This window comes from Podarcis gaigeae (assembly GCF_964106915.1).
Source record: "Podarcis gaigeae genome assembly, chromosome: 3".
Lineage (NCBI taxonomy): Eukaryota > Metazoa > Chordata > Lepidosauria > Squamata > Lacertidae > Podarcis > Podarcis gaigeae.
The window spans coordinates 63,341,518-63,365,731 of record NC_139680.1 but is presented as its reverse complement, the minus strand read 5'-3'; the positions used below and the strand labels follow the sequence as shown (position 1 = coordinate 63,365,731).

Genomic DNA, 24,214 nt, shown 5'->3' with positions numbered 1-24,214 from the left:
AAGAAGCAAAGGTAGCAACTTTTAAAGCACTGGTGAAATTCTGCAGTGTGTTCATGTTATGCTTTGATTCAACATAAATTCTGAGGTTACCAGCGCATGAACAATAGTGGCTAAACTATCCATGTCCTGGAAAGGGTGCAGTTGCCGTACAGCTTAAGCTGATAACAGGCATCCCAACAGAGATCACCTGAGCTTCCAGTGATGGATCGAGGAGCACCCCCAAACTATAAACTTGTTCCTTCAGAGGAGTGCAACCCCAACCAGAACCAGTAAACTCCCCAACTCCTGTACCTGGGAGCCACTCACCACAGGCCCCCATCTTACTAGGATTCAGTCTCAGTTTGTTGCCCTTCATTCAGCCCATCACTGCATCCAGTTTAAAACAGGCACAGCCTTTCCTGATTCAGGTGTAACAGAAATAGAGCTGGGTGTCTTCAGCAATCTGATGGCACCGTGCCCCAAATCTCCCAATTACCACTCACAGCAGCTTCTTATAGATATTGAACAGTACTGGGAACACATGGTGAGAAGGCTATCATAATATACCTTATTGCATTACCCTGCAGCAATGAATAGCACAATTGGCAGGAGGCTGGCACATAATTCCCCCAATGCTATTCTATAAACCTGGCCCCATAGTTCCATCAGTCCCCCACTCATGGAGGATACTGCAGTATCAAAAGCCACTGAAAGATCAAGCAAGAGCAACAAGATCACATTTCCCCTATTCCCTGTAATGTATCAGGGAGACCAAGGGTGATTTTGGAAAGATACCCGGGAAAGATTTTTACTTTTTTAAACCTTCAGATGTTTGTTTGAATGCATATCCTCACAGATACCCATTCCCCCTTCAGAACTTCCCACATGGAAGGGAAACATCTGAATGAAGATTCTAAGCGCTGGAATTCTCCCATGATTTGAACTTCTGCCTTGTCTTCCTCTCATTCCAGGAATGGGAACTGGTGCATACAGTGAGGTTTGGGGTGGGGATCATATGCAAAACTCCTCCCACCTCATTAATCCTACACATATTCAGGCAAATGTTTGACGATTGCTTCAGAGATATTATAGACGACCAGTCTTAATTGTGAATGACTTCAAAACAGAGAGCTGAAGATAAATCGAAAACTCACAACAGAGATCAGAGAGGACACAAGAATGAATTAAACTGCCATGGGTGCATGAGATTCTCTTAATATTTTGGGGGGGATTATGGCTACAACATACTCATGTCAAAAAGTAAAGGCTATTAAAACTGGCTGTTTAGATAGCAAGAATCTTACAAAGTTCAGGTAGGCACACGTTAAACTAAGCGAAATGATCTTCTAAAATTCATGACACATTTTAAAATTATATTGGCCCCTCACCTTTCTTATTAAGTAACTTCAATCCTACATCTACTGGGCATGCTGATATCTTCTCTCTTCACAGGAATTTCTATGCTTTGTGACAGTACACACAGAGAGAAGGCTATCATAATGTACCTTACTCTGCTGAAGCTAATTACACTTTGGAAATCTTAATGTCAGACAGATAACTCAGCTAATAAAAAAATATTTTTAAAGGCAGCAAATATTGTAAAGTAAAAATTGCATATAAGCTTACCAAAAGCGTATTGCACCAATCTTCCGTCCAAGTTCGGACTCTACTCCACCCAGCATTAAGAACACAGAGCTTTTCCTCCAAAGTCGTCTCACTGCCTTCCACTAAGGTCTGAAGTACAGCGCTACTCTCTGTTACACTGTTAAGATCAACCTTCTTCCTTTCCAGTTCTCTCAGCACATTCTAAAAGGCAACAGAAACTATTAACAGAACCAAATTCTTCATGATTGCAAAGTCAAAGATGGCATCAGATGCATTCATAGCATATGACCATGTTTCTAATTTGACCACCTTGCCTTTTCATATCATGTAAGGCACTTACCAGCCAACTGCATATATGCCCAAATGAACACGGGGTATTCTAATATTGACAACGATATTTGCACTAATTGTAGAATTTTCATAGAAGTTCTAGCAGCATGAAAATTCTCCTTCAATAAAAGGCAAATGAAGCATTGTGAAGTTATTGGGACCATTTGACAGTTCTGCATTTCTGTGATCATACAGACTAATGGACAGGGCTGACCCAGCCATGAGGCAAGGTGAGGTGACCATCTCAGGTAGCAGGATCCACAGGGGTAACAGATCCCAATGTATAGATTTATTCCCCCACTCTGCCCTTGTTCCTAATATCAATCTTCATAATAATAATAATAATAACAACAACAACAACAACAACAATAATTTATTATTTATACCCTGCCCATCTGGCTGGGTTTCCCCAGCCACTCTGGGAGGCTTCCAACAGAACACTAAAATACAATAACCTATTAAACATTAAAAGCTTCCATAAACAGGGCTGCATTCAGATGTCTTCTAAAAGTTTGGTAGTTGTTTTTTTCTTTGACATCTGGTGGGAAGGCGTTCCACAGGGCGGGTGCCACTACCGAGAAGGCCCTCTGCCTGGTTCCCTGTAACTTGGCTTCTTGTAGCGAGGGAACCGCCAGAAGGCCCTCGGCGCTGGACCTCAGTGTCCGGGCAGAACGATGGAGGTGGAGACGCTCCTTCAAGTATACAGGACCGAGGCCATTCAGGGCTTTAAAGGTCAGCACCAACACTTTGAGTTGTGCTCGAAAACGTACTGGGAGCCAGTGTAGGTCTTTCAAGACCAGTGTTATATAGTCTAGTGGGAAGAGGGATGTCATTTTGTGGTTTGTCTCAGGTGCCAAAATGTCTTGGGCAGCCCCTGCTACCTGAAATTATCTACTGTTGGGAAATGAAGTTGTAATTTTTAAGACAACTTATATCTTCCTCTTGCCTTTATCAAATTTCATTTTATTAGATTCTGCCATTTATTTTATTATGCAATTACTCCATGTTCCAGTTCCATTTGTTATTTCATAAAGTTTCTTGTTCTGCATGTGGGAAACTATATATCTATCTGTTATGGAGCAATTCAAACTACTTTTTGTCTGCATGTGTGCATGTACTTTTCATGAAGTGGAGGGAACCTTATGTAATTCTTACCACTATAATATACATTTTTGTATGATGGTATGTGTGTAAGCACTTGTTAATTAATAAAGTAGTGCCTTTTCTCTAAATCGCTGTGGAGCAGAGAGCATATTGCAACATTTCAAATACATTACACTGAAACATTTAAATACTACTAATCATATTGAAGTATGTTGTATACAGATAGTAAAAAGGTCCTCAGATCACAATTATTTATAGCCATTTTAACATAAGGATTTGTGCAGTCCTTGCACGACAAGAAATTATACTGTTCCATTTTTAACATCAATCCTCAGAACACAATACTCTTCCTTGTAGGCTAATGACTTTTTGCACTCAATTAGGCAAATAATTGACTAACCATGACATTCTCTAAAATAGCAATCAATAATTAAAACAAGCAATTAAATTCAAAAAGCCAAGAACTGTATTACGTTATGGAAAATGAAACACACTAATACGCCTTTTTTTGGCTGGCACAATTCAGCTTTTAGAGAAAACGATTTTTTAAAAAATGTCTATAATAAGGCAATCAAATTTAAAAGATAGTTTAAGGTTTTAAATTATCCATGCCAGCTTGGGAAAAAGCAGTAAAGGAAGCATAGACACAATATATGTTTAAATATATGCTCGGAACTATTGGGGAGAAATTTGGAACAAAGTATGATATTTGTGTAGTTAGCTACTTGGTTGATTTTTTAAATAGGTAAAAAAATATATCTTTATATAGCTATTTTAACCACTTTAATCCATCACTGAGGGGATTTATCAAGTAACAGATAGCAAATATTAAGTGTTGCTGCTGTGGAATTATAGAGATTAGCTCCTCCAACGCAGTTTTGTATAGTGGTTACAGATCTAATAGCCAATTCTTCAACATTTTAAATTATTTTCTTTGAGCAACAGCCAACAAAAAGGCTTATATTACTAACTCTAACTTATCCTAGAAGAACAGACAGAGGTGAAGATAGGGGTTGGCAAAAACAGCACCCGACGAGAACACAGGCCCAGGTGGAGTGCAAAAAATCACCTTTCAGACTATGAAGTGTATGGTGTATATATATGTGTGGTGCCACACCACTGCTGTTGCAGCAAGATCAAATGCAGAAGCCTCCCATCCTTCTCGCACAGTGGCAAAATTAGGGGTGGGGGGTCAATACAGCTCCTTGCCAGGGACAGAAGAGACCCTTGGTACACCTCTGAGAACAGAGGATAAACACTACCCATTCACAATAATCATGTACCATATGCAATGTTTTTGGAATCTAATGCTGGAAGAAAATGCCTACGATTTTCCTATTTATAATCAGCAATACATAGTTGACCACCATTTGCATGGCAGAAAATTCTGCTTGAAAAGCATGTGTCAATTTTTCTTCCTCAGCTTAATGTAAACCAGGAAAAAGTTGCACTATGGACTAAGTACTGAACCAGTGAAAAGCAGCACAACAATTCCTTCTAGTGCAACAGGACTTTCCACCTTTCCTTCCCCAAATTTGCTCTGGGTGGTCCAAAGACCACCATCCCCCACAAGAACAGCAGGGGCGACAGATAGATTCCATCAGGCAAGCTGAACATGGGGGGATGAGGACAGATTGTTCCATCAGGGAAACATAAAAGAAGAAAAACCATTAAATAAATTATTTGGAAGCACTATGAGCCTTGCAGCTGGGTTGCTATTGACACTGCAGCAAAAATTAAGGTAACAGTAGCTTCACAAGTGAACTAGAGGGACAGAATTATGTTGGTGATTCTACATAGCCTGGAAATTTCTAGCGCTTATATAATTTGTTTAATTTATATACAAGGCTTCAAGATAGGCTACTCATTAGAAAGTGCATTTTTGTTAACAGTTGCTCCAAAGATGAAATAGAAACAATTGTCTCTGTTTTGTTTTTGCTTTTAAATCACAAAGGAATACAAAGAAAGAGGAACAAGATACAGTTTTTCTTACTTTAGCCCATGAGATTTCAGTGTCCAGATCAGTGAGCAAACTCTCTGAGGTGGACTTGTGCACTAACTCAGCCTCCGTAGCCTCTAGCCATTTTGACAAGGAAAGAGAAACTTCCTTGAGCTTACATGACAGCTGCAATGCCTGCTCCAAATCTTGCTTCCCTTCAGTGACCTGCATAAGAAACCCAGCATGTAAAAACGGAGATAAGGAGTTCTGCTTCTTCAATAAGAAATACGTAGCAGTGAAAGTAATTGGCAACATCCAGGTGGTATTTTTATAAAAGGTCATACTAAGAAAAAAGAAAAAAGGGATCCAGAGGGGATCCTGGAAATTACAGGCTGCTTAGCACAGGAAAACTGGTGGAAAGTATAGGTAAGGTAAAAGTAAAGGACCCCTGGACGGTTAAGTCCAGTCAAAGGCGACTATGGGGTTGCGGTGCTCATCTCGCTTTCAGGCCAAGGGAGCTGGCGTTTGTCCACAGACAGCTTTCCGGGTCATGTGGCCAGCATGACTAAACCGCTTCTGACACAAAGGGACACCGTGACAGAAACCAGAGTGCATGGAAGTGCCATTTACCTTCCTGCCGCAGTGGCACCTATTTATCTACTTGCACTGGCATGCTTTCAAACTGCTAGGTAAGACAGGAGCTGGGACAGAGCAATGGGAGCTCACCCCATCGTGCGGATTCGAACCGCCAACCTTCCAATCGGCAAACCCAAGAGGCTCAGTGGTTTAGACCACAGTGCCACCCGCGTCCCTAGTTTAATGTCCCTGCTTAGCTTAATGTCTGGCACAAGAAAACTGGTGGAAAGTATATTTAAACATAAACTAACCAATCCTATAGAACAGCAAGCTTGGCTGAAGCAGAGCTGAAGTAGGCTTCTGCAACAGCAAATTTTGTCTCACTAATCTATTAAGAGTTCTTTGAGAGTGTCAACAAAGCATATAGAAAGAGGTGATCCAGCTTGCTAGACAGAGCATCCAAGGTGGCTTACAATTTAGATTATACATCACAATGAGGTACTAAAGAACAGACAGTTCAGAGAGAGAGCAGAACTAAAACATTTGAAGATGCAGTGTGCAAAGTTAAAACAATCCAAAAGCCTTAAAAAATAAAATGCACTGACCATTTATATAAAAAACAAATAGAATGAAGCCAGTCATGGTTTCCCAGGGAAGAGCTTTTTACAATCTTAAAACCATTACAGAAAAGACCCTATATGTGTCCCAGGCAATAGTACCTCTGAAGGCAAAAAATCAAAGAGCAAGGCCTCTAATGGTCATAAGGGTGGTCAGATTCATGTGGCAGAAGACTGTCCTCAAATAGCCTGACCCCAAAGCCCAAAAGCAGCACACAACTCTTACCTGTGCACCCAGATCATTGTATAGAAATTTCAATGCTGTCAGTTGTTCATCCATGCTCTTAGGGTTATCTGTTTGTTGTTTCTGTACAATTTGCCTTCCTGTTTTGATTACAGTTTCCACTTCAAGCTTTACTTCACTGAGAGTCTTGTAGAGTTTCTAGAACCAGAATGAATTACACATTTGTTACCGTTTCATGTCTCAAGGCTTGTCTGTTTCTGTTTCCAAATAATGGTTAAACTTGTTCATGTCATATTACTTCTTGAAAGCAGGTCAAACATAACAATGCATCAATTCAAACATCCTGGCCATAACAAATGTTTCATTCAACGTTTTAAGAAATAGCTGTTTGGGGTTTTTTGCTTTAATGCTAAATATGACAAAGATAAATTATGTTATTTTCTCTGCATCAAATTTGTCTCTAAGTACCATTAAAGTGAAAAGTTAAGTAAGCTTCCCTTAGAACTATTTTGATAATATGAAAGTGTTACGTTCTTTTGACAATTCTATCTAGGTATAAGAACCAAATCTCTTTAAAAGAATTGTTCCTTTTATCCAAGCTTTCCACCAAATCTGTGGATATGCTTCTATAGAAGGATATCTTTGGTAGGAGTCTTCATTTCAGTTGAGACACAGAAGCAAAGTATCTTAAATATTCATGACCTCATGGAAATAATATGGAGGGAGAGGAAAGTAGGAAAGTGCAGCCAAAATTCTACATTACCATGCACTTATCAAAGTGAGACTGAATTACATCTGGGTCAATATCCTTCACATCCAAGACATGGAGCTCAGCCTTTACACTATCCAGAACCCGTTTACAATCCAGCATACGTTGCTCAAAGTTCGCTGGTTTCTGGAAAAGCTGATACTTTGTGGATACCTCCCGCAGTTTCCTCTGTTTATAAAAGAAGGCAACAATATCAAACTGTGACCAGAAAGAAAACACCCCCAAGAGGTTTCAACAACCCTCCTCCTCCATCTCATTGCTTAGATCATGCAGCACATCTCCCAGATACCTATCCTAGTCTTGTACAGTCTTGAGCCTAGCACAGGATGCTTGTCCTTATCTTCAAAGGACTCCAGATTCTCAGGCCCTTATCACATCTCTCTGCTCTTAAACCTCAATACATCTCTACCTGTGACTGTCACTCCTCCAGCAAAACCCTCAGCTATCCAAGGTCTCCTGCTCCCTCAAATGATTTCATCCTTTCTCCCACTGTGACGAGAAATACCTCTTACTTATGTCTAATATGACCCACAGGAAGCTGCCTTATACTGAATTAGTTGTCTACAAAGACCTACTGTCAGTTCCCTAGTTCCCATGCTAGGAGTCTAGCCTGGCAAGCCATGAGAAGTGGTCCATCAGTTCCCCACCAGCTCGGGCTTATCACCAAATCTCAAAGGTATTGTGCTCAGTGTTCAGGATAAAAACCCTTTGTCTATTCTTTAGAAATTGTTCCCAGCTAATTAGGTTTTATGTAGACTAATTGTGTAATTTACAATGTAATATGCTGTATGCAGGCTAGTCCTGTCCCAGGGACAGGCTTTAGTAATATGGCACTCTGAGCAAGGACAAAATTCGGCACACACTCCCAACTTTGAGTAGGCACCCATATAAATATAGGTATGATGATGATGATGTTGATGATGCACCCTCTTAGCTCTGTGCCCTGTGGAGAAGAACTGCCCACACAACCCTAAATCCAGCACTGCCAGTGCTTTATACTCAGAAGCTATATGTATTGCACACTGATTCCTGTTGTACATGAATAAAGTGCATAGCCTTCACCCATAAGTGTGCTTACCACCCCCGAATCACAAAGAAAGCTGCCTTTTGTCAGAACACATCCTGCATACGAATTCTGAAATAATTCAGATCATGCTTTATTTCTACAACTAGCAGTGTCAACCTCCCGTTTTATTTTTGGAGCTGTTCCAATGACAACGAATGTATTGAAATTTAGAAATCAGATCAACAGATAATTTAAACAAACTTCTAAGATGCCCTTCATCCACTGGATCCCAGGGTGATTTTCTAATGGTTAATAGAACAATTAATATTGAAAAGCAGCATCCAGACAAATCAAAGACGCACAATAAATTTATAAAGCAATAAAATTATTTATCTGTTAAACTTCTGCAAATCAAATTCAAGTAGCAGGACTCATGTTTATCATCCACAGGTGCCCTCTTCATTTTTTACTTATGCGGTCAGTTACACTCAGTCCTGGTCACTGGCAAATGCTTGTGATATTTACCTGCAAGGCATCCAATTGAGACCCACTACGAGGAGATCTGCATTCTGGGGAGGCTGGCATCAACGGCCGCACGTTCTTTTTTAGCTCTTCCAAGGTGGATTCATGAGCAGCAATTTCAGTTTGGATTTTCTGCCAAGTCGTTATTGGAAAGGCAAAAAACAGTACATGGCAGATATCAGCCTTACTAGCAATAAATCACACCACAGAAGTCTATTATGAGTGCTACAGTGTCAACATCAGTCATGCTGGCTTTGATGATAGGCTCCTTCTTTCAAAGTCATTAGCCCTATTACAGCAGGTACTCCAATGTGTCCGCCTACACACACATACACAGCTAAATTATACGGCACCGATTCCTTTCAAGAAGCAATCTATCATCATCTTATACCCAAAAATCCTGCGTGGCAACAAAAGTCTACTGAAAATACCTGTGCCTCCTGTGGCATTTGGAAGGCATCTATTCTGTCGGTCAAGTACGAAGTTAGCTGCCTATCCAGATCCTTCAAGCTCTCTTGTAGCACTTGCAACATGTGCTCGGTTTCCCGCATTGTCTGAAGCTGCTGTTCCAAGCAAATCTGTCTGCTCACTGCCTGAATTTTGAAGCAAACGAGTAAGTTGCACAGCATGATTACTTTTGAATTTGAACACAGAAAAATATGAATATGAAATAAAATGAGAACTGCAATTTCCTTTCTTGCTGACAAGGGCTGCAATTTAAGCGCTGAATTTTTCAAGATTATGAACCACTCCTAACAGAAGAGCACTTAATTCAGAGATCCTTAACATGGGAAGCCCAAACAAAGATGTACATGATTATGTTCCCCCATCAGCATCATTCATCTCAACATACACAAGAATGGCATGGTTGGAGGCACAGCTTGAACTCTCTAGGGAATTCTATCAATCATTTCCTACTATAACGTGTTTATAAAGGCTGCCAACATGGATGGCTTTTCCCCAGAGAAAACCCACTGCATACAGCTGAACCGGAACAAATGGCAAATGGGTTTTCCATGGATTGACATTTGCTCCAAGTCAGCAGTAAAGAGCGGATTTTCCAAAGGAAAGTGGTAGGACAAATAGAAAATCGCTTGGACCTGTGCCTAGTGTCTAAGCAAAGTGTGGACAAGCCCAAATCCATTAAGGTAAAGGTGATCAATGGATACTCATGATGATAGATGTGTGTACCACGTCCAGTACAGTGGTACCTTGGTTTACGAACTTAATCCATTCCGGAAGTTCGTTCTTAAACCAAAACTGTTCTTAAACCGAGGCGCACTTTCCCTAATAAGGCCTCCCGCCGCCGGTGCCCTTCCACCATTTGGCTTCCATTCTTAGACCGAGGTAAAGTTTACAAACCGAGACACTACTTCTGGTTTTGCAGAGTTCATAAAGCGATCAGGGCTGTTCTTAAAGCGATGTACCATTGTATAATTGGTGTGCCTTTAAATGCCAGTTGCCACAAAACACAAGAGAAGAGACTACTATTACACTAATGTCCTGCTTGTGGGCTATCCATAGGCATCTGGTTGGCCTGAGAAAACAGGATGCTAGACTAGAGGAGTGCTTGATTTGATCCAGCAGGGATTTTCTTATGTTCTTTTCATTGTTGTTCTTAGAACATTACTGCTGAAATTCATTTTATTCAGCGCTCTTTCTCTCTCTCTCTCCTTAGGCAAGATCCCTTGGGTCTTAAACATTCCTAATGCTTTCAACAATCACACACTTCAAAGGTCAGGGAGCAGGTCGCACTCAAAAACAGAGGTTAAGTGGTTCTTTTAAAACCACTTGGCCGTATCAGTCATCAGAACAGATGTGAGTGAATAGAGTAAGGCAATATGCAATGGAAATGTGATCAGAACTGAAAGCAGCTGCAAAGGGAGTCCCTTGCTCAAAAGAATAGCTGTGGCTCCACCAAGATAGTATAAATTCACTGTAAGGCAGTATAACTAATAGTTGAGACAAGTGTTCCTATGAGTAGAACACCATTTGCTGGGCACACCAACTAGAAGAAGGGCAAGGTCATTTTTGCAGAAACCCGCATCCTCTGAAAAGCTGGGGGGGTTGAATGGGGACTGAAGGTGGAAGAGGGAAGTGGCAGATTCACCCCCTCTTCCTCCAGTGAGACTCTTCAGTGGATCTCAGTGTATTCCATGAGCAGAGAGAGTCCCTCCCTCAAAAAGTAGAAGGGACCTTTTGGATCCAACCCTGTGTTACACACTGCTGGCAGCATCCTGCTAATCTCTAAAATGAATCTGAGTCACCAATCCAGATCTTAATCTGTTTTGTGATTTTCAGAATTACCATATTTTTTGCACCATAACACTCACTTTTTTCCTCCTAGAAAGTAAGGGGAAATGTCTGTGCGTGTTATGGAAGGAACGCCTATGGGTGGCATGCCTACGGATTTTCCTCCTCTAAAAACTATGGTCGGGTGCGTGTTATGGTCAGGTGCGTGTTATAGAGCGAAAAATATGGGTAATCTAGTTAGCCGTTAATACACTTCAACTAATATTCCGCTTACAGAAAGATTTTCTTCCATTTGCACTAAAGCTTATGGGAACATTCTCACAGTCTTTTTATTCCTTGCTTTGCATCTTACTTATGATGGGAAAAACATTAGTTTACATATTGCCTCTTACTGACTTTTAGAAGCATGGAAGGAGTCCATTTATGTATCGACAACCCTATCATCTTTTGTTCTGCCCTGCACAGTGGATTGTGACCCACCAAGCTAAATGCAGCCAACTTGTCTGAATGTTGGCTAATCAGGGGCTTAGCAAGGCTTCAATTTTTGCTGTGTGTCTGACAGCTGCCAAACACCTGGAAGGCCACAATGGATGATTTGTGCATTATTTGGCTTGGTGGGTAGCAAGTTGTACAGGTCTGATCTTGATACTGGGTGCCAAAGATTGCTGTCAGCTTGTGATGGCTATTTAAAGCTTTGTTACATACTAAGCATAGAGGCACTAGTGAAAACAAATTATCCATCTTACTAAAAATACAAATTCTTACCACATGACTTAATTCTTCATAGCGGGCATTGAAAGCTTCCAATTTTTCACTGATGATTTCATCAAGGATCCCTCCATCAATCAACGTTTGGCCAAGTTCCCGAATTTGAGTCCGGTTATCAGTTGGATGGCGTAGGACAGATTCCAGTGACTAACAAGAATTGCATTGTTAGTTTTTTTTAAAAAAAAATGCATCACAACAATGCAACAAAAACTAGTATAGGTAACTCAAATCTTACATTTATTTTACTTGCACAATCACAGCTTTGGGTGGGGAATAAACACACAGAGAGCAGAGGAAACCCGCTCTCAATTTATTTCCCAGCCCCAACCCATGCACAGCTGCAGTTGCAGACTTACCTGACTTTGGGAAGGTAGTGCACTACCTTGTGCCTCCTCGCCAAAACCCAGCACCTCGCTTACCGGCTTTGGGAAGGTGGTGGAAGGGCTCTGAGAGCCTGACAAAGCCCTTGCGCCTCCTTGCCAAAGCCAGGCAAGCATTTACATGTTTATGTGTGGACCCCCAGAACCAAATCCTCACATAAAATGTGAGTTACCTGTATCTGAAAGCATGTGGAAACAATTATTTTAACCTGCCTGCCGAACACCAAACACATCTCATGGAAGTGCACTGAGTAGCTCCAGGACAACAACCAACAAGGTTCTGCTTCTGCCAATCTGACCTGCAGCAATGATGGGACCTGAAGCAGATCCTCCTCAACTGATCTCAAGCTATGGGGAGTTTCGCCCTGAAATATCCAGGACCCAATGCATTTAAGACAAAGTGAGAACTCATAATTTTGCCCAGAAACACACCTGTAACCCGTTATGTTGTCTGAGCACCACTGTTTGAACATCATGCTGATGCACACCTGACAGCACTTGTTAACCTGTACCTTGCTAGGCCTGCAGAACCAGCAACTTTAGCAAACACACAAAAGAGCAGCCATGATGGATGAAAATGTAGACGCCTGTCATTTCTGTGCAAGCAGCACTGAATGTTTTGCTAGATTTTGCTAACTGCTGTGTGAGACTGGCATCCTGGATGTTGCTAAGATTAAAAGGAAACATCACACTGTCAACATAATGTTACCTGCATGAAGAATACAATATCCATGGAGTCAAAACAAAGGTGAAAGCCAGTGCTGAAGTGCGTCAAAGGTGACTTAAGTGAAGAACTGCTGAAGAAGCAGGGGTCCCAGATGCACAATTCCCCTTCCCAGAAAGATTATAGTCTTTGTCCTTCACTCATGTGGTTAAATTAATTGAAAAGATGGAAATATCCCATCCTCTTGGCCCAGTTTCCAATCAACATAAAAAGTGCTCCTTTTCACTGCTAGCTGCTACCTGCTGTCTAACTCTGCTTCACATGCTTTCACACAGCTGAAGCTCAAAAGATCCTGCTGTATCAGTCTGGATTTGTAACAATGAACTTTAGTCCAACCTGCTAGTATGCTTGGGAACTTAGAAAATCTGTTTCAAAATTAGAGGAAGTTAGGAGGAGTCCATATTAATTATTTGATTACTTTGTCAGTGCAATCACCAAGACTTGCATATACAATTTATATCACATCACTTTAAGTTGCTTTATTTTCACGAACCTCATAATTATTTAAGTTACTTGGTTATCTTAAAATTGTATAACAACATTAAGCTTTGTACACAAATAAGCCGATTGATTTGTTTCACTTGCAATCTTGAGCTTTTATCACTGATCATGCTTTACTCTTTGTCTCACTGGGTTGCTGCTGAGCAAGCCCTGATTGAGGGGATGCAATGAGCACTGACATATTGGACTGGCATACACTAGTGTTGATTGGATCCCCAAATTCGGCCAGTTGTAGTTTCCACACCATCTTTATGGACAGCCACTCATAAAGCACTTTGCAACTGTCTAATCTAGGTGTCACTGTGGCATGGATTATAGAGTTCAGGTCACTGTCCTCCAACTGGAAAAAGGTACACCAGTTAATTAAGGCAATTACTGAGATTTAAAGCACTTTTGGAAGAATTAACCCCAAAGAACATCTGTATCAATAAATAAAACCAAATATACAATAGCTTAACTATTATAAAGATTAGGTGGAACTGTTTATTCATTACCAATGCAACGATCATATGCTGTAATTAGCAGAAAAATATTGTTCTAATAAATAAATTAAAAGTCCACATGCATTTTCTGCCTTTTCCTTGAGCATACATGAATTGATGGAATGCATAACATACCTCAAGGGCTTCATTGACAGCATCTACTTTATCTGGCAAGTTTTCAGTGCTTTTCATCCTTTCCTCCAAAGTATTCAGCCAGGCTGTTTCTAGATCCAGATAGTGGAGCAGCTCAATCCAGCAAGACCAGACTTCCTGAAGGTGATGGGATTTCATTAAAAAAAACACAACTAAATTACATTTCAGAGACAAATCCCTATTCAGTCTAGAGAGGCACCTATTTCTCAAGTTTCGATTGGCACTCTAAATAGAGTTAGTTGTCAACCAGCAAGACCTTCATTAACCTCTGCATACACTCCACATTTTTTTAGCAACAAGGCCTGGCAAACCACTCTGCAGTATAGCATGTCCTATCCTGGCCCAGGTTTTACCACCTATCCCATCTTTTGCTACACCTAAATGCATACCGTTCCACTGGAAAGTGGGAGAGCTATGAGATAAACCAAGGGATCTTGCTCTGTACCAATACCCACATCAATACAGTATAATCTCTCTAAATAAAATTTTGGCATGTTCTGTCAGCTTAGCAAATGAAGATACAAAGGAATATTCTGCCCATGTACAGTACACAGTCGCTTTGGAGATAGCCATGATTAAACCAACAAATCTCTAAGCATAGTTTTCCAATTTCATCCACACCAGGAAACCACGAATGTTCATTTTTTAATACAGTATGATCTTAAACCATTCACTTGTTAAGGTGAGATATGATTTTCCAAAGCAAGCCATTGTCTCCCTTTGGGACAACTAGAGCAAGCTTCCTCAAACTCAGCCCTCCAGATGTTTTTGGCCTACAAATCCCATGATCCCTAGCTAGCAGGACCAGTGGTCAGGGATGATGGGGACTGTAGTATCAAAACATCTGGAGGGCTGAGGTTGAGGAAGCCTGAACTAAAGCATGTGTTGAGAAGTATTATCTGAAATGCTTTGCAGATGTACACATGGTCACATCTGACCTCAAGTATCATTTAATATAGAAATTATGGTCACATTAAATAAAAGTTTTCATGTTTTCAAGTTTTCTAGTTCTTCAGCTTTTCAATGATGTACTAGCATTTCCTATTGCCCAATATATCACAGACATATGAAACATTTCTGCTGAGGTTAGATTATTCGGCAATACCTCCAAAGTGTGGCATTTCCCCCGGATTCTGTTGCAGAGTAGCTGGTAATTCTCCAATACAAGGTTAAGCTCAGTTGTTAAGTCCTGACCACCAGATGGCAGTTTAGCAGCTAACATCTTAATGTTGTCTTTCAGAATTTTCACCCGCACTTCTTTCTGTAGCACATCCTCTTTTGCTCTCTGCCCAAAGAAAGTGATTGCTGATCAAATGGTTACTGACAAAGACAATTACAAAGTCTTAGTCTTTAGTATACAAATGGAAGTTTCTACTCATTCAATTTTTTTCAATATTTCATTATAGAAGCTGGCAGGAACAGAACCATTGTGCTCCATGAAGTTTCACTTGATGCTCTGTTGTATTATTTATCACATCATGCTGTCATGTTCATCATGCTGTCAAATGACATGATTTCTAACATAACAAAGACTCTTGTAGCACCTGAAATAATTTATTATTGCATGAGATTTCATAATGTGCAAAGACGTTTCTTTGAACATGATCTATCTTTCATAGCCAGAATATTGCCATTTCAATTCATTAATATTTTTACCAAAACAGTGTTACAGAAATTGCAAAAACAACACTATAGAAAAATCCTTTGCATTCATAACATTTTAAAGCAATTCAATAAAACATTTCCCAGGTGAGTAGCCACATAAAATATGTTTGTTAGGGTGGTCCTCCCATCTCATGTCTTATTTCCAATTCTGCCACAGAGCTGAAATACCAACATGATACTGCAATTAAAAATATCTGACAAAAAGCTAGATCATGACACAAGTTTGGATGAAAGTGGTGGTGGCAGAAAAAGGGAAATGCACCTACTTACAGTGAATCCTATGCCTCCTCTCAGTTTGAGAGTGCAAAGTTCCCTCATCAAATATGCTAACTCTGTATTCAGTTCTGCACTCTGAAAACATATAGCTTCAACCCCTTCTGTCCCTCATCCTGCTACATAGCAAGATCTACAACTTCTGCTTCTGCCCTGAAACTCCAGCAATAGTCCAAAACCATTAGGCCAAGATAAGAAAATAGTGCCAGACCAAGTAAGATCCACTTCTCAAAATTACATAGGATCTCCTCCACCATTACTGATTAGTTCCAGTATTTCATAATTCATATCCCGTTCTCCCTTCCAAAAAAAGGTTTAGACACAGACGTTCACAGTTCATTTTTTCATTTTGTTTCATTTTCACAAAGCCTTATAAAAGATCATTTCCTGAAACCTAAGCTACTTTCCAACATCACACCACACCCATTTCTATTATTCACTCGGGGTTTTCTACAGCTAAAATTTTTTAAAAAGTAAATTCAAAAACTCATAAAAGCAATTCAAAAAAGCAATTTCTTGTTTAATAATGGATAATTTGCACATAAACTTAGAGACCCACATAACCTTTCGCACAATCATGTTTTCTCACCTTCATTTCATCCACAGCATTTTCCAGCTCATCTGGACTCTTGTATTCAAAATCTCTCTCCAAATATTCTTCTTCGGCCTGAGTCATCCATTCTTGCATCTCTGTCAAATCCTTTTTGAGGTTTACAGCTTTTTCTTGACTTTCGGATAATTGATTTTTCTGACTAATGATCTAGCAGTTCAACCAAAAACACACAGAGAGGTAAAAGCTATCTGCATCATTTGAAGAGAGTCTCAGCACTGATTCAATGTAAAGTATAAATATCAGAGGATTGAAAGTTTCAGCAGCTCACTTCTAAAGTAATTATTGCATTATAAAATATCTGGCAAATACTGTTGCTATGGTTACAAAAAAAGATCTTTCATCACAGCTTACTAGAACTGACAGATGTAATAGAATACTATTCTGCTTATTTTTAGCTATAGCATGTTTGCTATAGTTTTAAGTTCTATAATAACAAATCCATGGTTGAACATCCCTAGGATATGGATCATTCAAACAGGATGTTTATTGGAGTGAATCAACACCACAATTTACTGTTACATGTGCTTAGGTTTCTGTTACTTCATATTACACATATTAAATATTACACATATTACACATATTACACATATTCTGTTACACATATTAAATGGACAGGAGGTTCCAATGCAAATCTTATCCAGAATAAATATGTGCCCACTGGTACTGCCTAGACTGAAGGATGCCAAGCAATAGTTGAAATGTCTGGCCTTTTAAGGAATGGCTTCCTAAAATATAATAAAAAGAAATACCTATCTGGGTAAATTAAACTTCAGATTCCACAGACACAATTTAAATTGGGGCAGTATTGTCTAACGGGGCAAGAAATAAAATGAGCATTCAACCAGCACAAGCAGCAGACCTGATCTGTCATTTTTTTGCTAGTCACAAACTCCTCTTTTTTTTGGTCTGGCAGAAAACATGGGCAGGCAAGACCTAAAAGGTCTCAGTGGCTGGAAAAGACGACACTGATTTATTAGATAGCAAAAAAAAGGCAGTCTAGCTGAAACATTATGCTGTACAAAGTTACAAACAAGATGATTTACTTTGGTGTTTATTGATCCCATGGCCCTCAAGCATTTGTCCAGCAGCAAAACCAAGAAGAGAAAGGACATAAAATAGTTCTGTTATAAAGATGAACCCCACCCCCTCCTCTAAGGAAGTTTACTGTGAAGGAAGTCTTGGGCCTGTGGCCACACTGTGGCCACGAATACTCCACCCAGAGAGGCCTTGCCAAGCCATTGCATTACTATTTGTCAAAAGATGACTTGCCTATGGTGCCTTTGGAAATGGTCGGTGGCGTCTGGCATTCTGTTACATAATATAATGTATACAGTGCTGAATACATACATGATAAGCAACCATTACAATAATCCTGGAAGATAAATCACTATTCTTATCCCACGTGGTGGTGTTGAGGCCAAGGGACAGAATGACTCGCTAGGTCTACCTAAAGTTCATATCTAAGATGAGATTTGAACAGGGTGTCATTCCAGATCACAGCTTGCACTCTAACCTTCCTATGCTAAACCAGTAGTAGACAGCAGTCTCGTGGTTTCACTGCCAAACAGTTAACAGAGTTTCAGTGTTTTAGGGTGGACTGTTGCCTGTTAATGTTTATTAACTTATCTAAGTACACTTACACCCTGCATCTCTTCCATAATGGAGCTCAAGGGAGTGCTTGTGAGATTCTCAGATGATCTCTCATCCAGGCACTGATCAGACCCAGACATTGTCTTTTAATATACATGTTAAATATATTATTTATATGGCTACCAAGTCTGTTATTTCAATGTATACAAGAAAGCTAATACAGTACTATGAATACAGAGTGACGAACAAGACAATGCAAATAAAGAGTAATGCTGTCAGTGACTAACCTGTTTGCTGAGTCTCTCCCATTGTGACTGGACATCTGTCAGCTTAGATTTCACCCAGGCATTAACTGGCTGGCCTCTTAAAGCAGAGTCTATTTCTTTCATCTCCTTTAAGGACAACTCAGTCTTCTCCATTTCAGTAACAAACAGCTGATCACAAGAGAGAAAACACTTTTAACAACCACTTTTCAGGATGCAGGCAGAAATGTTGTCCATTTCCGAAGGCATCGTACAAATATTTCTGATTCTATTTTTTATAACTCCTAAATTACTCCACATGCAAAATTATTTTAAAATAAATATCCAGTTGCATACTTTCATCTGAGTCTGAAAATGGATCCAATCCAGAGAGCTTCTTCAGGTGTGTGAGGGTTTGTATTCAACTACAGGGAATTCTTTTCTCTGAATAGCTTTGAGCAGCTGCTGCCCACACACAAATATTACATTACAAATGGCTTGTGAAAATCTCAACTTGCAAAGAAAATGTGTGTCATATATTATGATGGGCTGTTGATGTCATGGAGTTTCCTGAGCAGTTATCTGGATTTTGGCCATTGTCTGTCTCTATTCAGGAATGGTCTCACAGACAAGACTCAAAAGGGTATCAAGGGTAATCTGGCTCTGTCCCCACTACCTATAGTGATAAATTCAGTCAACTACAAACCTTACAGCTACTAGGCTGGTTACCGTATTTTTCGTCCCATAGGACGCACCTAGTTATTTGGTCGGGGAATCCAAACCAGGTCGGGGAACAGCGAGATGGTGTGCTGCACCTCCCCGCTGTCCCCCCAACTTGTGGGGCTGCCCAATGTCTGCCCGAGGCGCGGGGCGCTCTGCTTCAGAGCTCCCCATGCTCCGTGCAGCAGGCTGCGGATGTCTTCCCGAAGCACCGGGCGCTCTGCTTTCAGCGCGCCCCGCACTCCGGGAAGCAGGCTGCTATCCGCAGCCTAGGGAGCCCTGCAGGAACTCCCGCGGGCTCCCCCGGCTTGCTGATAGCTTCCTGAAGCCTGGAGAGCGAGAGGAGTTGGTGCGCACCGACCCCTCTCGCTCTCCAGCTTCAGCGAAAGCCTGCATTCACCCCATAGGACGCACACAGATTTCCCCTTCATTTTTGGAGGGGGAAAAGTGCGTCCTATAGGGCGAAAAATACGGTAATATGCAAAGAACTGTGCAACAGTCCCTGTGCCCAAAAGAGGCTTCTTTGATCTTATGCTTCTTGAATAGCAGCCCCATATGCCAGATGGCAACCCACTTTTGGAAGCAAGTAAACTCTAAATAAGCTTGGAATATGTGGGTCTGGTCTTCTGTTCAAAAGGAGGATATGATCAAATATCATGACAGGCACACCCAAGCACACAGGTAAGGCAGATTTTTGGAAGCCAGTTATAATGGCTGCAATCATATACTATGGAGGGTACTAACCTCACACTTTGATTTAACCGTACTGAAATACCTCTATACTTTAGGGAAAGTGTGCCCATAATTTTATGTTTTTGAATGCATGGCGCAATTCATATAATCTCAGCACAACTGCACTTTTCTCCCAATCCCCCTATGACCAATGTTGGTTTTCTTTTGTTTTTATTCCAACTGCATCTCCACATGGGCAAAGCTCCAGCTAATTATAGGCTACTCTGAAGATCTTGCAGGATTACACACTACCTATCTCTCTGTTAGAAATCTTCATTTTAAAAAAAGAAGTGAGACAGTTCTAGTACTCCTATCTATATTGTAATACTGAACAGGCTGTCAAATTTTTAAAACGAGGTTCCACAACTGCATTTTAGTACCATGGTATCAGGGAACAAAGGAATGCAAAACACACTTTTGTGTTGCTTTATCCTTTTTTGTTTTTTAGAGAGGGGTTTTTATGAAATGCACTATATAATGCTTTGAAGTAGCCAAAGAATAACAGAGGTAAATAAGCAACTCTGTTCTACATTAGCAGGGCTTACCATGCATTGATCAAGCTGTCTCTGAAGGCCTTCAGGATCCCTTTGGATCGCTTGCTCTTTCATTAAGAAGTCTTTTACACCATCCAGCCACTTCTGAACCAGTTTTGAATCCGTCTGAACAGAACATAAAAAAGTTAAGAAATGTAATTAACTGTTTTGATCTATTTGTCTTCCAGATTGGAAAACCCCAAATACAATAGTAATTCCCACTTGCTTATTTTTTCCCCCATTGTCAGGCTCATGTAAAGATTTGCTAACCAAAAACCCAATTATAGACTAACTAATAATCCAAATTCTGGACAAATGGCACCAACACTGGAGGAAGAGAAATAAAAACACACAAAGAAGCCTGGCGGATCAGACCAAAGGCCCATCTAGTGCAGGATCCATTTCTCATAGTGACCAACCAGATGCCTGTGAAAGTCCACAAGCAGGACCTGATAGCAACACTGCTCCCCCCCAATCTGTGATTTCTAGCAACTGGCACTCAGAAGCATACTGACTCCGTTAAGTGGGGGTAAAACATAGCAGCTCACTCAAATCTTCTGTACCAGCATAGAACATGGGTTTGAAGGGTTTGAGGCATTTTGAAAACAGAGCAATAAGCAACTGGCTTGTGAAATAAAAGCATAATTTCATACTGTCTGCAAAATCTGAGTTGTAAACATAGCTCCTTCTGGCATGAACACAAACTTTGCTTGCAAAAGCACAAAATTGGTAGATTGCCTCCTCCCCCTTCTGTCAGCAGGATCCTTCACTGAATCAAAAACCTTCCATTGACAGAAGGAGCCCTTTTGTTCACAGGAGGTGAAATTAGGATCCAACCCAATAATTACATTTCACTACAATTGCCAACAGCAGCAATAATGCACTATTAATGGAATGGTGCTTAGAGAACTACAACAAAAAAGAGAACTCACTGCCCCAAGAGCCTAACACTTCATACAAAAGATGAGCTTTGAAATTTCAGTGATATGAAAGAGGCATGGTGTCATGGTATTCTAATAAGTTCCAGAGAAGGGAGACATGACAAAGTAATTTTAGTGCAGGGTGGTTGAACACACAGCCCAAGAGCTGCATGTGGCCCTTGAGGCCCCTTTTTGGTGGCCCTCAGCAACATTTCATGCCTCCTCTGCAGCCCTTGCACTGCCTTTCCAATGTCGGCACTGGGCTTTGAGAAAGAGGTGTGAGGACAGGGTCCTAGAGTCCTCCTGCCTCCTTCCCAAAACCTAGTTAGCATTTTCCCAGCTTTGGGAAGGAGGTGGGAGAACTCCAGGACTCTGACAGAACGTTGTGCCTCCTTCCCAAAGCCAGGTACCTCACCTATCCAGCTTTGGGAGGACAGCACCAGGTCTGGGGGCTGTCAAATTTTGACCTTGCCTTCCCCCTCCTACAAGACAGGGCACTGTGGAGCCCACAGGTTCAATGTCAAATTACTCTTGCGGCCCACTTGGTATGCAAATACAAGTGGGTACAAAAGGAAGCAGAGAGGTTGGTACCAAAGAAAATAGAGACGGCAGGGACTCTGACCAGAATATAGACATTTGGATAGGTGATGCCACTGTGAATGGATATATAAGAAAAGGAGGGATAGGTTCAATATGTCTGAGACCAAACATGAGTTTAATGAAGAACTCAAGGAGAAATGCATATGCACAAATGGAGATACAGGACTGGATAAAGGTGGAAGCTCTAAGGTAGACAGCTGGGCAGCATCATATAGGAAATGCTGAAATCCATGTGATTTGAGGTGACCACAGAAACCAAGAATGCAGGGAAACAGAAGACCAGGGGACTCCAAACATCCCTGAGGGCCTACAAGGGAAAAAGTTAAGAGAGAGCAAATCCCTGAAAGAGTAGGAAAAGAATCAGTTGAGAGCAAGTATAGGTTTAGGTTGTGAAGGGAATAAAGTAGAAAAGAGGATAGTCAATTGTATCAAAAGGCAACAAAGAAGTCAAGAAGGATGTGAACAGGCTAGAGAGCCTTGAATTCAGCAGAGTTGGGTTGGGAATTAAATTCTGTTCTATTTTAGATCAACTATATGATCAGCCTCAGTGGTTTTAGAAATATCTCTACCAGAATTCAGTTATGCTTCTCATTTTTATTCTTTGCTGATTGTGCATATATATTGCCATCTTAAAGGATACTTGTTCTAGGTATTCATCAAAGTACCTATTGTGCTCTGCATCTTGATACAGAGGGATAATTTATGTCCAGATTCTTGGCATTTTTTGTTCTACCTCCAGCTTCTGGCATTTTTTCAGCTGACTTGATTTGCTTGTGAATAAAAGTTTCCAAAACAGGGAGCACACACAGTAGTTCCAAGGATATTCACTACAGGCCAATAGAGATACACTCTAGCCTGTAGAACTGAGCAGTAAATATTCTTCAGCCAAAATACTATTTATATATTGCCTAACATTGACAAGGCATTTTATGTACCTAAAGTAGACATCTTATGGCCAAGGATTTCTCATGATCCCTTTGATGATTTTCCCTCCTGACTTCTAGCTGCCACATCTCCACTGTCATTATCCCTCCTCTCCACCATAGTGAACCCAACCTTCTCCTTTAGCTCCAACAGAGTCGCTATGTCCCTCTGTCCCCCAGCCTCCAAAAATGATTTCTTGCCCCATCTGCACCTATAAATACCATATCTGTGGAGCAACTTGCCTTTAGTCTCCCAAAACAATGGTGGTGCTGATGCTGGGTTGCCCTGCCCACAGTGGGTCACTCTGACAGGCCAGTCACTGTTCAAATCATTTGATGTCATTATGATGTCAGATGACACACAACTTTAATTCAAATAGTGCTACAAAGGAAAATTCAAGCCCACCAAGTAAGCCTTGAAGTCAGCACCACTCAGCTGATTGGTGCCGACATCAAGCTCTCTTTTTGGTAGTGATCATTTGCACCAGTGATTCTTGATGAGGTTTTAGTGGACCTGAATTCTGAGTCTATCAGTTGATCTGTGCAGACTTTGAGCCCTACTTTTGGCAGGGGTCATCTGTGTGAGGAAGCCCTATTGAGAACTCCCTAGTGCAGCAAATTCCAGCAGGCTTGAAGTAGCATCTGTTAGAACATCAAGGTCTGATTTCAGCAGGGGTTGGCTGTGCAAGAGAGTTTTCAATGTATAGCTCTGCTCCAATGTCATCCCAGTGGGCTCGGCTGGCTGGCAGTCAACCTCCCTTGAAAAGGAACAATCAAGAGTATGCTGGCAGGCACATCTCTGTCTGCCCCACACTTGATGTCAGATATGACATGAGTGGGAGAGGCGGGCATGATTTTGAGGAAGCGGCCTTGCAGACCAAACTGGGATCTGTGCCAGGCCTAATCAGGCCTGTGTGCCAGAGGTTCTCCATGTCCATCATAAAACATGCCACTTCCTTTTGCTGTCCTGACATTCCTCAATTTTTGCTTCTGGCCCCATGCAACTTGTCTTCCATCTCCCTCACCAAAACCACTATTTTCTCATTACAAAACCTCAAGGTACTGATTTCATTCCTTCCCCCCAAACCTTTTACTTTGTTTAATACATTAGATCCTTCTTTTGATACTCATCTGTTTGTATACTTTCCATATCCACTGACATCACCAACATCCACCCAGCTGACCAGGCACAAAGCTTTGGCTTTATCTGATTCCTCCCTGCCCATTGCTTTGCACATTCAGTCTGTTGCCAAGCATTGCTCTAATGAGTGAACAATGTGAAAATGCAGCCCTTCCTTTCTGGTCCATTTGTTCTTTCATTACAACAATGTGAAAATATAGCCCTTGCTCTCTGGCTCATGCTCAAATCTAGCCCACTATTCACCTCTCTTGTTAATCTGACCATGTGGCACATCCGTCCCTCAGAAGACAGATTATGCTCATAAATATTCTGAAGAAAACAAACCAGAATAAGGTAACAAGTCAAGGTCCATTTTTGGCAATTAACTAGT

General features: G+C 40.9%; 1 protein-coding gene across 3 annotated transcripts in view; it reads right to left on the bottom strand.

Annotated features, from left to right (window-relative positions):
- Positions 1 to 24,214, bottom strand: part of UTRN (utrophin) — a gene marked incomplete at its 3' end in the record, with an annotated part of 327,056 nt that overhangs the window by 221,337 nt on the left and 81,505 nt on the right. For all 3 annotated transcript variants that reach the window (XM_083731575.1, XM_083731576.1, XM_083731577.1), the window contains exons 24-35: positions 20,273 to 20,386; positions 18,321 to 18,467; positions 16,420 to 16,590; positions 14,998 to 15,177; positions 13,875 to 14,009; positions 11,650 to 11,799; positions 9,063 to 9,224; positions 8,635 to 8,763; positions 7,098 to 7,271; positions 6,377 to 6,532; positions 5,012 to 5,182; positions 1,606 to 1,785 (exon numbers count right to left, since the gene is read on the bottom strand). In XM_083731575.1, coding sequence (XP_083587701.1) covers positions 1,606 to 1,785; positions 5,012 to 5,182; positions 6,377 to 6,532; positions 7,098 to 7,271; positions 8,635 to 8,763; positions 9,063 to 9,224; positions 11,650 to 11,799; positions 13,875 to 14,009; positions 14,998 to 15,177; positions 16,420 to 16,590; positions 18,321 to 18,467; positions 20,273 to 20,386 — 1,869 coding nt within the window. The remainder of the gene's footprint in view (positions 1 to 1,605; positions 1,786 to 5,011; positions 5,183 to 6,376; positions 6,533 to 7,097; positions 7,272 to 8,634; positions 8,764 to 9,062; positions 9,225 to 11,649; positions 11,800 to 13,874; positions 14,010 to 14,997; positions 15,178 to 16,419; positions 16,591 to 18,320; positions 18,468 to 20,272; positions 20,387 to 24,214) is intronic.